The 12,463-nt window shown below is 41.4% G+C and overlaps 1 protein-coding gene across 1 annotated transcript; it reads left to right on the top strand.

Moving 5' to 3' along the window:
• Nucleotides 1-2,423: 2,423 nt before the first annotated feature.
• On the top strand, nucleotides 2,424-12,136 carry GSTK1 (glutathione S-transferase kappa 1). Its single transcript, XM_052701802.1, has 8 exons — nucleotides 2,424-2,551; nucleotides 2,971-3,052; nucleotides 3,788-3,916; nucleotides 6,933-7,033; nucleotides 7,989-8,024; nucleotides 9,938-10,054; nucleotides 10,555-10,648; nucleotides 11,840-12,136. The coding sequence occupies exons 1-8, from the start codon at nucleotides 2,486-2,488 to the stop codon at nucleotides 11,887-11,889; spliced, it is 675 nt and encodes a 224-aa protein (XP_052557762.1). The 5' UTR covers nucleotides 2,424-2,485; the 3' UTR covers nucleotides 11,890-12,136.
• The last annotated feature ends 327 nt before the right edge of the window (nucleotides 12,137-12,463 follow it).

The raw sequence follows: 12,463 nt of genomic DNA, 5'->3' as shown, positions 1-12,463 counted from the left end.
GCATACTCTTGGGAAGGACAAGGCTAGATCTACTACGTTTGTAATGTCAGATAAAGAGCAAAAAATGCTTTTTAAAGTTGAGGTGGTAAAACATGGGATTGGGTTCTTTTGGCACATTGAATAATTGCTTTCATTAAAAATGATTATTGTTAAGTTCATTAAAAATGTTTATTGGGAAAAGTATGCTTGATCCTTGGATATTTTTATATGTGGCAGGAAGTAGAATAAAATAAGCTTTTCTCAAGTCTTTCTGGAGGCAGCAACAGACAGCCCGTGCTGTCAGCTGCACAACCATGTGGATGTAACACATGCAGAATGGGCATTTATCTCAGTGTTCTTCCCTTCATGCTTTCAGACTGGAATCCTAATGTGTCAAGAAACAGAACATCTGGAGCTCAGAGAGATTTATCCCCTGCTCTTCAAGACATAGGGTATGATGACATCGAAGAGCTGGGACAATGAATGAGACCGCTGAGCAGTACTGAGCAGTTCTGTAATACATCACTGTTCCAAAAATGCTAATTGGAACCAGAAAAGCTTGCATTTAGGATTAGTTTTCATAAGTTTGGTTTATTTACAGAGAAGTGTTAACATATGTAGAAGAAATACAAACGTGATCGTTAAGACAGTTTTTCAAACTTCCCTTGACTGCATGGACAATTTTGGTTTTTATTTCTAAATATTTTCATTGTTTTTTTTCTTTTCTATTGAGGCAATTTTTCAACATATGGTATTTTCTTATTAAAAGCTGTTTAAAGATTTTTTCCTGAAAGTATGTTTCTGTCATAGTTTTATGATTTTTGTTATCAGTATACACCACAACATTATGTAGCACACAAGGAGTTAAAGAGTTAATGCTCCAGTTCCATGCTGTTGACCTTAGACACTCTTATGAGATGCTCCCCTTGGATCTTGGTTTCCAATTGCTAGCACCTGCAAGTATATAGTTGATAGTTCCAGGCACCTGGTTCTCAGAAGAGATTTGTATCCCAGATTTTCACTGTTCCATTTCCATTTTCCGTTTAGAGGGAAAGATGAAACTTCCCGTGAGTCACAAAATGCTCCCTTTCTTTTACTTCTCATCTCTGTGGTGTGTGCTCCCTACCCGTCTCACCTTTGGTTTCGGACACTCTCTCATTTAATTTGATTTACTGCCTTCAGTTCCAATTATATCGTATTATATTGCCTTGCATCCTGCTATCACATTTAGTGAATTATTTTTCTCTCTTAGCTCACTGCCGCTGTTTTGTTCTTAGGTTCATCTCCCTATCCTTCCACATTTCCCCTCTCCTGGAGCATTGGTTGGTGGGTTCCTCCACTCCATTAGTCACAGAACTGGGCTGAACCAGCCCTAAACCTTTTACAATTTCTCCCCCAAATTCACAGAACTTCTTTCTGGAGATAACTAGGAATGGAGAATGAACTGCAAGAGAATTATTGATGCTGCGTTTCACCTTTTGGATATTTTATTTGTCGCATACAAAGTGGATTCCTGAATTAATTTTCTATATAGTACTTTGTAAGATGAGAAACTCAATGAGAGGCTGTTCTTGTCCTTAAGATGCAGAACTATATACAAGCAAATTGCAAATGTGACTAGAGAGAGAAACACTGATTCTCTTTTTCTATGCCATAATTGTGTAGTTTCACCCTGGCAGGCAGCTAAGTAAAACACAGCTGCTCACTCACTCTCCTCAGGAGGCATAGGGTAGGAGAATCAAAAAGGTAAAAGTGTGAGAATTCATGGGTTGAGATAAAGGCTGGGGAATTGGTCTATAGATTATTATTCGGGCTAAGGGGGATCTGTGACACAATTGCAGGATGCAGGTGAAGTGCATTTTGGAATTGCACAGAATTTCTTGTGGGATGATTAGGAGCAGGGACAAAAGACTTCCTTTTCAGTCAGCCTACAAGAGCTCCTCTACCCGCTCCCACCGCAAAACAGCCATCGCGGGGCAGGGTCCCATGCCAGCCTTACACCCGACACCCTCTCAGCTGTTCCCCCACCCCATCCCCAGGCTGCAGGCTGCAATGCAAACTGCCCAGGGAGAGCCGCTCAGTGTCCGTACGTACCACCCTCCGTCGGCTCCAACGGGAGAAGCGTGCTTTCGGGAAAACATGCCGGAATGGCTAAGGCAGCTCCCCTCTGTCCTCCTCAGGAGCTTCCTCTCCTCCCACCTCAGCACGGAAAAGGGCACAGGCTCCCTCCCTCCCTCGATTTCCCAAGCCAGGCTTCAAAGGAGAGACAGCAAAGAGCACCTCACAGCTGGGATCCAGCTGTGCGGCAGGAAGTTCCTGGGAAGACGGACGCGACCCACTGACTGCACCTAACGGGCCACACACAGGCTGCCCCGCCACCAGGCCGCACTCACGTGAGCGGAAGAGCGCCCAGGCCCCGTCAGCGCCCGCCTGCCCGAGGGGGGGGGTGGCGCTGGGTAGTAGGGGCGTGTCGACACGGCGCGGCGGGGGACGAGAGCGGGATAACATGGGTCGGGTGGTCGTGGAGCTCTTTTACGATGTGGTGTCTCCTTACTCCTGGCTGGGGTTCGAGGTGAGGGGAGGAAGTTTAGAGGGAGACCGCTCCCGGGGATCCCGCGGTTCACCACGGCCGCTGGCAAAGGGGCCGAGTAGGCACGACCGAGGGCCGGAGTCAGCCGAAGGGCGTCTTGTTTCCCTGCCCCTTAGGGCTTCCCTCGCTGCGACCTGAGCGGCACGGAGCCGGTGCGCTTATCGCAAGATCCCTGCTTCGTTTCCGTTTTGTGCTTGTTTCTGGTTTGCTTTGCTTTGCTTTGCCCATAATGTGTTTGGATTTTTGTTTTTAATCCCGTTTGCCGGGGACCTTTAAGTTTTTTTTTGTGGCGTGTTGAAAACCAGGGGGCGTTTAGGAGGCACGTCCCAGCCGAACGCTTATTTTTGCATGCAGATCTGCAGACATCTCTTGTCAATCTGGCTTGCCTTTCTGTGTTGCAGGTTCTCTGCCGATACCAGCACATATGGAATATTGATTTGCGCTTTCGTCCGGCTTTCCTTGGCGGCATAATGCAGTCAACTGGTAGCTAATGTGGGGAGGTTGGCATTCCTGAGTAGGACAGTTCTGTGGGCGATGGCAGAGCCAGCCTTAAACTCATTTTTGGCACCAATAGCAAAGTAAATACAGGGTCGTGGAGCTCAGCAGTGACCTAGAAATCGGCTGCAAGGAATTTTGTGCTGTTACCGCTGCATACCCCACAAGTGCTGTATGCGGAATGTGTAAATGCCACAAAGTTCCTCAGTCCTAAAATAGAATAGCAGTAATTCTACGTGGAATGATTTTCTGAAAGTTTCAGGTTGAATTAAAACTAGAATAAATCTGTGGAACTCTTATAGTTTGTAACATACGTGAAGGATCAAAGAATATTATAAAATAGCACTTGGGGCCTTATTAGGATTCCCTGAGATTTATAAATCATGAAATTAACAATCCCCTGCCCTTGTTTACCAGTACGTGGTTGTTTACCTTAAAAGTCATCAATCTGAATCAATACAGATGCCTATCAGGAAGTTTTTACCATTGTTTAAAACTGGTTCTGCTAATTTAAACTACCGGTCTTCGTAAAACCAAAATAAATTGTGTTTTAAATCATGGTGTTACATTTGGAAAATCTGCATACATTTTACTATTGCTGTATAAAATTGCTTTTCCTTGGGTATGTGTGTAGGTGAGATCTCATTTGTCATGTTTTGTTTTGTCCAGTGTTTTTATAGCATACTTGAAATCTTCTGCTTAAAATAGAACTTTTTCTGAAAGGTAACAAGCCTCCAGCAATGTTGCCAAAGCGTGCAGAGTACCTGCGGAAGGATATAGTAAGGATGGCAAAATATTACCAGGTGCCTTTAACAGTTCCAGAAAATGTCTTCCAACGTATCCTTGGTAAAAGTAAGTAAGAGATTTAGCTTAGACAACATTTGTCAATCGTTGTTTAAATCCTCCATTACAGTAAAGGTTAAGAAAAAAAGAGAAGCCTCTCATTTGTCTGACTGGATCTTGTGATTATTCTTCAGACAAGATAACGTTGCCAATAGCCTGGCTTAAACTTCTTGCATCCCCCTAGAGATACATGCACCCTCTGTTTCTCGAAAGTGCCTATGTAGCAATGCACATAGCATGGGAAATAATCAGGAAGAACTAGAGGTCTGCGTGCAGTCACACAGACAGAGTGGGACAGCTCCTGTGACTGGAATGCTGTCATGGATGGCTCTGTCCTTTTAAGGAAAGGGAGACTGGTGAGGCAAGGTGGTGAAGTTGCCCTTTGTGTGAGAGAACAAGTAGAATGCGTTGACTTCCAGTTGAGGGGGAATGATGAACAAGAGGAGAGCTTATGGGTAAGAGTCAAGGGGTGGGCTGACATTGGTGACAGTGTTGTGGCTTGATCGGGAGGTGGAAGTGGAAGAGGCCTTCTACAAACAGCTGGAATTAGCCTGGTGATCCTCAGCAATGGTTATCATGGGAGACTTCAGCCATCGGGATGTTTGTTGGATAAGCACCATGGCCAGGCACACAAAGTCCAGGCAGTTCATGCAATGTGTTGATAATAACTTTCTGATGGAGGTAGTGGAGGAGCCAATGAATGGAAGTGTACTGCTTGACCTTGTTTTTACTAAGAAAGAGCTGGTCGGGGATGTGATGTCTGAGGGAAGCTTGGGATCAGTGAATCCCTAAGAGTAAGAAATTGAGGAAAGGTGGCAGGAGGCCTGTGTGGAAGAGCAAGGAACTCATGGATAAATTGAAAGGAAAGAAGTTCTATGAAATGTAGAGAAAGGGCCTGTCTGCCTTGGAAGAATATGGGAATGTTCTCAGGGCCTGTAGGGATGCAACGAGGAAGGCTAAGACCCTCTTGGAATTAAGCCTTGCAAAGGAGGTAAATGATAACAAGAAAAGCATTTTAAGTATGTCAGCAGTGGAAGGAAGACTAGAGAAAATGAGAGTCCCCTTCTAATTGAGGAGGGTGCCTTGGTAACAGGTGATACTGAGAAGGAATTCTGAATGCTTTTGTTGCCTCAGTCTTCATTGCTAAGGTTAGCTCTCAGGAATCCCAGACCATGGAGATAAGAGAGAGAGTTTGAGTAAAGGTGAACTTTCCATTGGCTGAGGTGGATCTGGTCAGAGAACACGTAGCCAGAGTCAACACACACAAATCCATGGGCCCCAATGGGATGCGCCCACTGAGAGAACAGGCAGAGGTGGTTGCTGAATTACTATCATCTTTGAAAGATGCTGGCAAATAGGAGAGGTGCCTAAAGACTGGAGGATAGCCAATGGCACTCCAATGTTTAAAAAGGGCAAGAAAAAGGATCCAGGAAACTACAGGCCAGTCAGCCTCACCTCCATCCCTGGACAGGTGATGGAACAGCTTGTTCTGAATTCCATCTCCAAGCAATTGGAAGAGAAAAAGGTTATCAGAAGTAATCAATATGGATTCACAAAGGGGGTATTGTGCTTGACTAACCTGATAGCCTTCTATGATGTCATCACTGGCTGGGTAGATGGGGGGGAGAGCAGTGAATGTTGTGTGCCTTCAGCAAAGTGTTTGACACTGTCTCCCACAACGTCCTTGTTATAAGACTTAGAAAATGTGGGGTAAATGAGTGAACAGTGAGATGGATTGAAAACTGGGTGACTTGCAGAGCTCAGAGAGTTGTCATCACTGGTGCAGAGTTTAGCTGGAGGCCTGTAACTAGCTGTGTTCCACAGGGGTTGGTTCTATGTTCAGTCTTGTTTGACGTAATCTTCAACAGCCTGTGTCAAGGGATAGAATCCACCCTCAGCAAGTTTGCTGATGATACAAAGCTGGGAATATTGGCTGAAGGCTTTGCTACCATTCAACAAGACCTGGACAGATTGGAGAGAAGAGTAGAGAGGAACATGATGAGGTTTAACAAGAGCAAGTGTAGTCTTGCACTTGGAGAGGAATAACTGCATTGTGCATCAGTTCAGGTTAGATGATAACCTGCTAGAGAGAAGCTCTGCAGAGAAGGACCTGGTAGACAAAAGGTTAGCTATGAGCCAGCAGTGTGCCCTCGTGGCCACGAAGGCCAGTGGTATCCTGGAGTGCATTAGAAAGAGCACGGCCACAGGTTGAGGGAGGTTATCCTCCCCCTCTACTCTGCCCTGGTGAGGCCACATTTAGAGACTACTGTGTCCAGTTCTGGGCTCCCCAGTTCAAAAAAGACAGGGATCTCCTAGAAAGAGTCCAGCAAAGGACCACAAAGATAATTAAGGGCCTGGAGCATCTCCCATGTGAAGAAAGGCTGAGTAACCTGGGCCTGTTCAGCCTGGGGAAAAGACTGAGAAGGTATGTGATAAATGTTTATAAATATCGCAAGGGAGGTGGGAGGCAACTGGTTGAGGCCAGGTTCTTCTCAGTGGTGTGTAGCCATAGGACAAGGAGTAGTACATTCAAGTACTACTTGAACATAGTAAGTTCCATACCAAAATGCAGAAGAAATTCTTTACAGTAGGGGTGATGACAGCAATGGAATAAGTTGCCCAGAAAAGTTGTGGCATCTCCTTCTGTGGAGATATTCAAGACCCTTCTGGATGCCTACCTTTGTGACCTGTTTTATGGTGCCTGCTTTAGCAGGGAGGTTGGACTCGACAATCTCTCAAGGAACCTTCCAACCCCTGTGATTCTCTGAAGATGGATTCTCTGTCTATAGCCTCTCCCTGTATCTGTTAGGAGTATGAAATCTGTGTGTTTTTTAACCATGAAAGGAAGTTCTGAGGAAAAAAACTTCCAAATTAACACTGAAGATACAGTTCAGCAGAAATTTTACTATTTGGAAATAGTTACAAATAAGATTATACTGTATTTAGGTAATACTTCTTAAAACTCTTACCTGTTTGTGACTCTGTGCCATGTTTCAGCATGTTTCTTTGTTTCCACTAATTCCAGACAGTCTTGGAGCCATGCGTTTCATCACAGCCATTGATATGACACAACCAAAGTACTTGGAACCCTTATCTAGAGAGTTCTGGTTACGTTTTTGGTCCCAGGTCAGTATTTATGAAGCCTTGATCCTTTCTGTCAACGTTTCTGACTCACTTCGTTAAATGTGAAACGTGAGCAAAAGAAAGGAAAAGTCTTTCAATTGGAAGTCATGGAAGGAAACGTGAGGTCATCAGTGTTCATCTTGGTTTCAGCTGGGCTAAAGTTAGTTTTCATGATGGTGGCTGATACGATGCCCTGTTTTTGATTTAGGAGAAAAACCAATGTGTTTAAAAAACTGATGTTTTAGCTGTTGCTGAGCAGTGCTGCACAGAGCCAAGGACATTTCAGCTTCTTGTAGGCTCTGCCTGTGAGGAGCTGGGATTGCTCAAAGAGCTGGGAGGGGACAGAACCAGGATTCTGTGATTCTGTATGTAATGATAAAAATGGGGTTTTTGGCTGGAGGGAAGCTGCTGCTCAGGAACTGGGTGGGCAGTATTTGACATATGGTGAGCAATTGAACAGCACATCACTTTTGTGCATGCATGTGTGTATGTGTGTATATACACACATATGTATATATTCACAGTTTTCCCCTTCCTTTTCAGTCCTACTGAAGTGTCTTTGTCTCAACCCACAAGTTTTACCTTTTTCCAGTTCTCTCCCCTATCCCACTGTAGGGGTAGAGGTGAGCCAATGACTGTGTGGAGCTGAGACTTTTGCCAGAGTAAACCACAGCAGTAATTCAGGAGTCACTGCAAGAAAAGAATTCACTTCTAGTTGTCTTAATTTGCTGTTCCTTATTATTTTCAGTATGTATTGAGAGTACTACAGACTAAGAGAATCAGCAGTTTGTGTCAGAACAATCTTTGATTAGGTAACTCAAATGTTTTCCTGAAAAAACTTCTCCAGCGGGGACAACTAATGTTGCTTTATTTCTGTTTTCTTAGGAAACTTCCTTTCAAGTCCAGAACTGAGCTCTTGTTCATGTTAAGCAAACTACTTATTTTCTTCTTTTAACAGCATGAAGATATCAGTCAGGTGGAGAGTATTTTGGCTGTAAGTCTCTTCTTTTTGTTAGTGCTTCTGCATTTCATTTCTGGTTTATTCTTACTGATTACTTGGATCAGTAACAACCATGGAGACAGCTTAGTGTGCCTTTATTATTATAAATTTTTGAAATGACCACTCGGAGATTTTAAAATTTTCTGCTTGAAAAAAGTGGGGGTTTAACTTTCCTAGCTGATCTGTTTCAAATTTTATTTATTTATTTATAATTCTTATACTCAGAATAAAAATCTCCTTTTCTCCTTTTTTTTTTTTTTTTTCCCTAGTTCATATAGCAAAACACCTGGAATGGAAAATGAATTATTATTAATTCAGTTTTCTTAACAGAGGTTAAAGAAATCACTAGTCTCCAGAATGCCCTGAGGTTTTGATATTATGCATGGATGAAATCTTCTTGTGAAATGGCTCACTTTGCCAGGAAAGTTGATGCTCCTTGAAATGATGGAGCGAGGTTTTACTATTAAATTTAGTGCTGTATTGCCATCTTATGTGTTTAGAAATTGCAGTTGTCTTATATAATCTTTTGCAAGTGAGATTTTGTTTATTGCAGTTAAGGCTGTAATGGCATCTAAGTTTATGTGTCCCTATTTAAGGAATCTCCTTTCTATGTTTTTCTATGATTCTATGACTTTATTATTAAGCTACTGGAACATGAAGAAAAAAAGAATTGCCTGTGCCTAAGAGATACAGTCTCTACTATCTGCCATTGCTGTTTGAAACTTGCAGTCCAGCTGTTTCCCCAGTCTACTCGTTGCTTTTTTGTTTCATCTCAACACATCTCTTCACTGGAATTTCAGAAAATGGTGGCATTTTATTTATCTTTCCAAGAGACAAAATTTGAACTCCAAGTAATTGAGCCACTCCTTGGCAGTCTTTGAGTGTATCCATGTTCAGCATGGCAGAGATGTAGGCATCTCCTCGTTTGCTTGTCTGTATTTTTTTTTTCCTGCCCCTACAGCAAATATTAGACCTTCCTCTCTTGTAGAAATAAGCCGTCCAAGGCCGCAATAGGTTGCAATCTTTTTTCATCTGAGTATTTAGAGGAGAATTTCTTCTACACAGTGTTTGAGAAATGGTATGTTGTTTACTTGATACAGTTCCACACGTGCCTGTAGTATTATTTATTTTTTTAAAACCCAGTTCTTAGTTAGCAGCGACTTCTTGTAACTTCCTACAGAACCAATGTAGCCTCAGAATCCTGCCCCAGTCCTCCTGAATGCTCCTCCTCTGAAATGGTGACAATCAGATATTATGTCTGTGTGCAAAGATTGCAGTCTAAATGCTTTGTGTACCATGCTTGCACAGCATTTTGTGTTATTATCAGATTACTCTTGTATATCTCCCACTCAAGTAGAGTTAAAAAGAGTTACTGATCCTCCTGGTATGGGAGGAGGAGAAAGTACAAGAAAATGCGGTTGCTAAGTGAAAGAAAAAGTGACTGTGAGCATTTTCTCTCAGGATTACTTTTACTTCTCTTGAAGGACAGGGGGAAAAAAAAAAAAAAAGCAGGCAGATGTTAGGAAATTAGTGTTCTTTGTGAGATAGTTTTTAAAAACACCATGAGTTACAAGTATCTGAGCTCCTATGTGGCCACACTTGTACTACAAACTGTTTCTGTCTTAGCAAACATTACACTCAGTATTTTCTTTGGGATGCCTGAATAAATACCAGCGTGCTTAGAGCTTCAGGAACTAGAAGTTAACAAATGAGAGTGGATTGGGAATAAAACAAGATGATGAGCAAGAAGGACTTCAAGAATATTTTGTGGTTGTTTTTTTTTTTTTTGTAATAAACTTTTTAAGTAAACTAATGTAATAAACATTGAAGAAAAAAATTAATTAGTCCATAGTAGGAATTAGAATATGTTGTATTAGAGCATGCCTGATTTTATTGTCACTTGTCAGGTAGCAGAAAAGACTGGGCTATCCTCTGAGCTCACCCAGAAGCTACTTGAAATGATTTCATCCCCTGAAGTGAAGAATCGTCTGAAGGACACAACTGAGGAAGCGATAAAATATGGGGTGAGGTGCTTCCAATGCCTTTTGATGTCACAGCTAGGCATTCCTTCCCCATTAAGAACACTGGGAAGCAAGGAACAATGAAGGTGATGGTTAGAAAGCACTATACAGACCATCTCTCTTTTGCTTTTTGAGCATGTACAAGCTAACTCACTGGTAATTTATTGCATTGTCACCTGGGAAGCCCATTCAGCCCATTCAAGTTGATTGACAAGAAAGGGCAGCTACAGGGCCAGAATCAAGAAATACCATCTATCACTACTTTAGATAAAACTGTGGGTTTACCACATTGCTTTTTTTGCTCATTCAGGAGGGGCGTACAGTCTTTGGAGAGCCCTTTACTTTCTGATAGCTCCATTAGACTCATCTTTCAGAATGAAGTTCAAATGAAGAGAAGGCAAGAAAAGTCAACATTTTGGATTTTATTCCTGAACACTGATCATATGCCTACAAAAGTTTCTCTCATTATAACATTCACAATTTAATCTCCATGCTGTCAATAGGCTTTTGGGATGCCTGCTGTTGTGGCACATGTTAATGGGAAACCTCATCTCTTTTTTGGCTCTGATCGTTTGGAGCTGCTAGCTAGCATTATAGGTGAGTGTGTGAAATAGTAAATATGAATGAAATAGTGTTCATGTTCTTCAAATATAAAATAATGTTGAGTATACTTCTCAAGGGATGAAACTGCTGTCTGGAATGGATTTTAGTACATTTAGAGTGACCAAATATGTAGTCCTTTTCCCAGGGAAGAAATAATTTGACTTCTCCAACCTTTCTCATTGGTGTGGTTCAGGGTTTTGTGCACCATGTGCCATTCTTAAATTGCTATTAAATTTGCTTAGATTTCAAAATGTTCGTATTTAACTACTTGATACTGGGCGTTACATCTTGGATAAGATTAAGACTGAGTGACACTGACTTTCTGCTATTCTGACATTTTACCTTAAATCTGTTCCTCCTCAATAAACAACATGCTATCACAGCTCTTAAATCTGTAGTTCACTATTACATAACTACACAATTTTAAACAGAAATCCATTGACTGACCATCCTCTTTGATGGGAATGTACTTATTTTCATTTCTCTTAATAAAATGCAACTTAACTTGGTCACCTGAGTTAGAGGGAATCTGATCTTAGGTTTGGCTGCACTTGGAGAATAGGAAAGCAGTGACTAGGAAGAGTTGTGTGTAATTAGGTCCAATGCATTTGTGGAAAAATGTCAGCAGCAGATCATCATTAATGTAAATTAAATTTCATCATAGACTAAACAGAAGGAAACTTTTGGATGCTTGTTTTCTTTATTTGAATGGGTTTGGATTATTTAAAAATATTCTTTGTGAAAATGAGAGTAAAGAATATGAAGTTTTAAACAGCCATTTTGATCGTTTCTAATCCTAACTGGAATGTTCTTCCCTCTGCACTAGTTTCTACTTCAAATTGTTTCTCTGATTGCCCAGCCTCTTACCCTTCATACTCTTTCCTCTAGCCTCTGAAAAGAAGTAGTCCTTAAAACATTTGGCTTCAGCATAACATTCAGAACCTGCAGAATTTCTTATCTGTAACAGAGGAAATAATTCTTCCATACCACTTCATTTGTAACTATGCAGTAAAGGATGCTGGAAGATGCCTGAAGCATGACATACCAGAGAAATATTTGTATTCCATCATCAGTATTTGCCCTTTGAAGAAAGAGTAGGAATAGACATTCAGCTGCAGAAATGTGACTAGAAAATTATTTATCTGTATTAAATTTGAACTCTTTATGTGCTGATTTGTCTTGCAGGTGAAAAATGGCTGGGACCAGTTCCCTCAGCTCCAAGCCCAAAACTGTGAAGTCTTGGGGAAATATCTAAGAATGAAAAGACAACGCTTATATATATGGTTGATCTTTGGTGATTATGTATCCAATTTTATAGAGAGATGGCTTTCTCTTCCTTAACTGCTAACTCTACAGATCAATTTCATTTCTAGTTAAGAAGTTTGAGATTTACTAATATGAACAATCTGATCTGTTCTTTACAAATACAAATGTATTGCTTTCAAAGATTAATGTTTAACATTAAAGATTTAACTTCTTTCAGCTTAAAACATAATCTTTTTTCCAACATAAAACATAATCTTTTTTCCTTGAAAGTATGAGGATTAAATTATTATGGGACCAGTATCTTGATGTTTAGAGTTCTCATATCTTCCCACTTGTCAAACACACATACAGCCTAAGAGAAGTTGGCCACATTTGCCTTTTAAGTCCAAGATACAAGGATAGAAGAAGCACAGGACAAGGCTTTCATGCTTCCTTTCACCTTGCAGCACAGCGAGTGGTTAGACTAGTGGAAGAGAGAGAGAGAATTCAAGTCCAAAGCAAAATCTGGGAAACTAGTCAAGTATTTAAAAAATAATTGTTCCC

This window comes from Tympanuchus pallidicinctus, unplaced genomic scaffold, assembly GCF_026119805.1.
Source record: "Tympanuchus pallidicinctus isolate F22 unplaced genomic scaffold, pur_lepc_1.0 scaffold40, whole genome shotgun sequence".
Lineage (NCBI taxonomy): Eukaryota > Metazoa > Chordata > Aves > Galliformes > Phasianidae > Tympanuchus > Tympanuchus pallidicinctus.
This window is presented reverse-complemented; position numbering and strand designations above follow the sequence as displayed.

What these genes read in the sequence shown, in the direction of transcription:
- GSTK1 (XM_052701802.1), top strand. Translation starts at nt 2,486, where the DNA reads ATGGGTCGGGTGGTCGTGGAGCTCTTTTACGATGTGGTGTCTCCTTAC. An exon ending in ACTCCTGGCTGGGGTTCGAG is followed by an intron (nt 2,552 to 2,970) that starts GTGAGGGGAGGA and finishes TCTGTGTTGCAG; the next exon opens with GTTCTCTGCCGATACCAGCA. An exon ending in CGGCATAATGCAGTCAACTG is followed by an intron (nt 3,053 to 3,787) that starts GTAGCTAATGTG and finishes TTTTTCTGAAAG; the next exon opens with GTAACAAGCCTCCAGCAATG.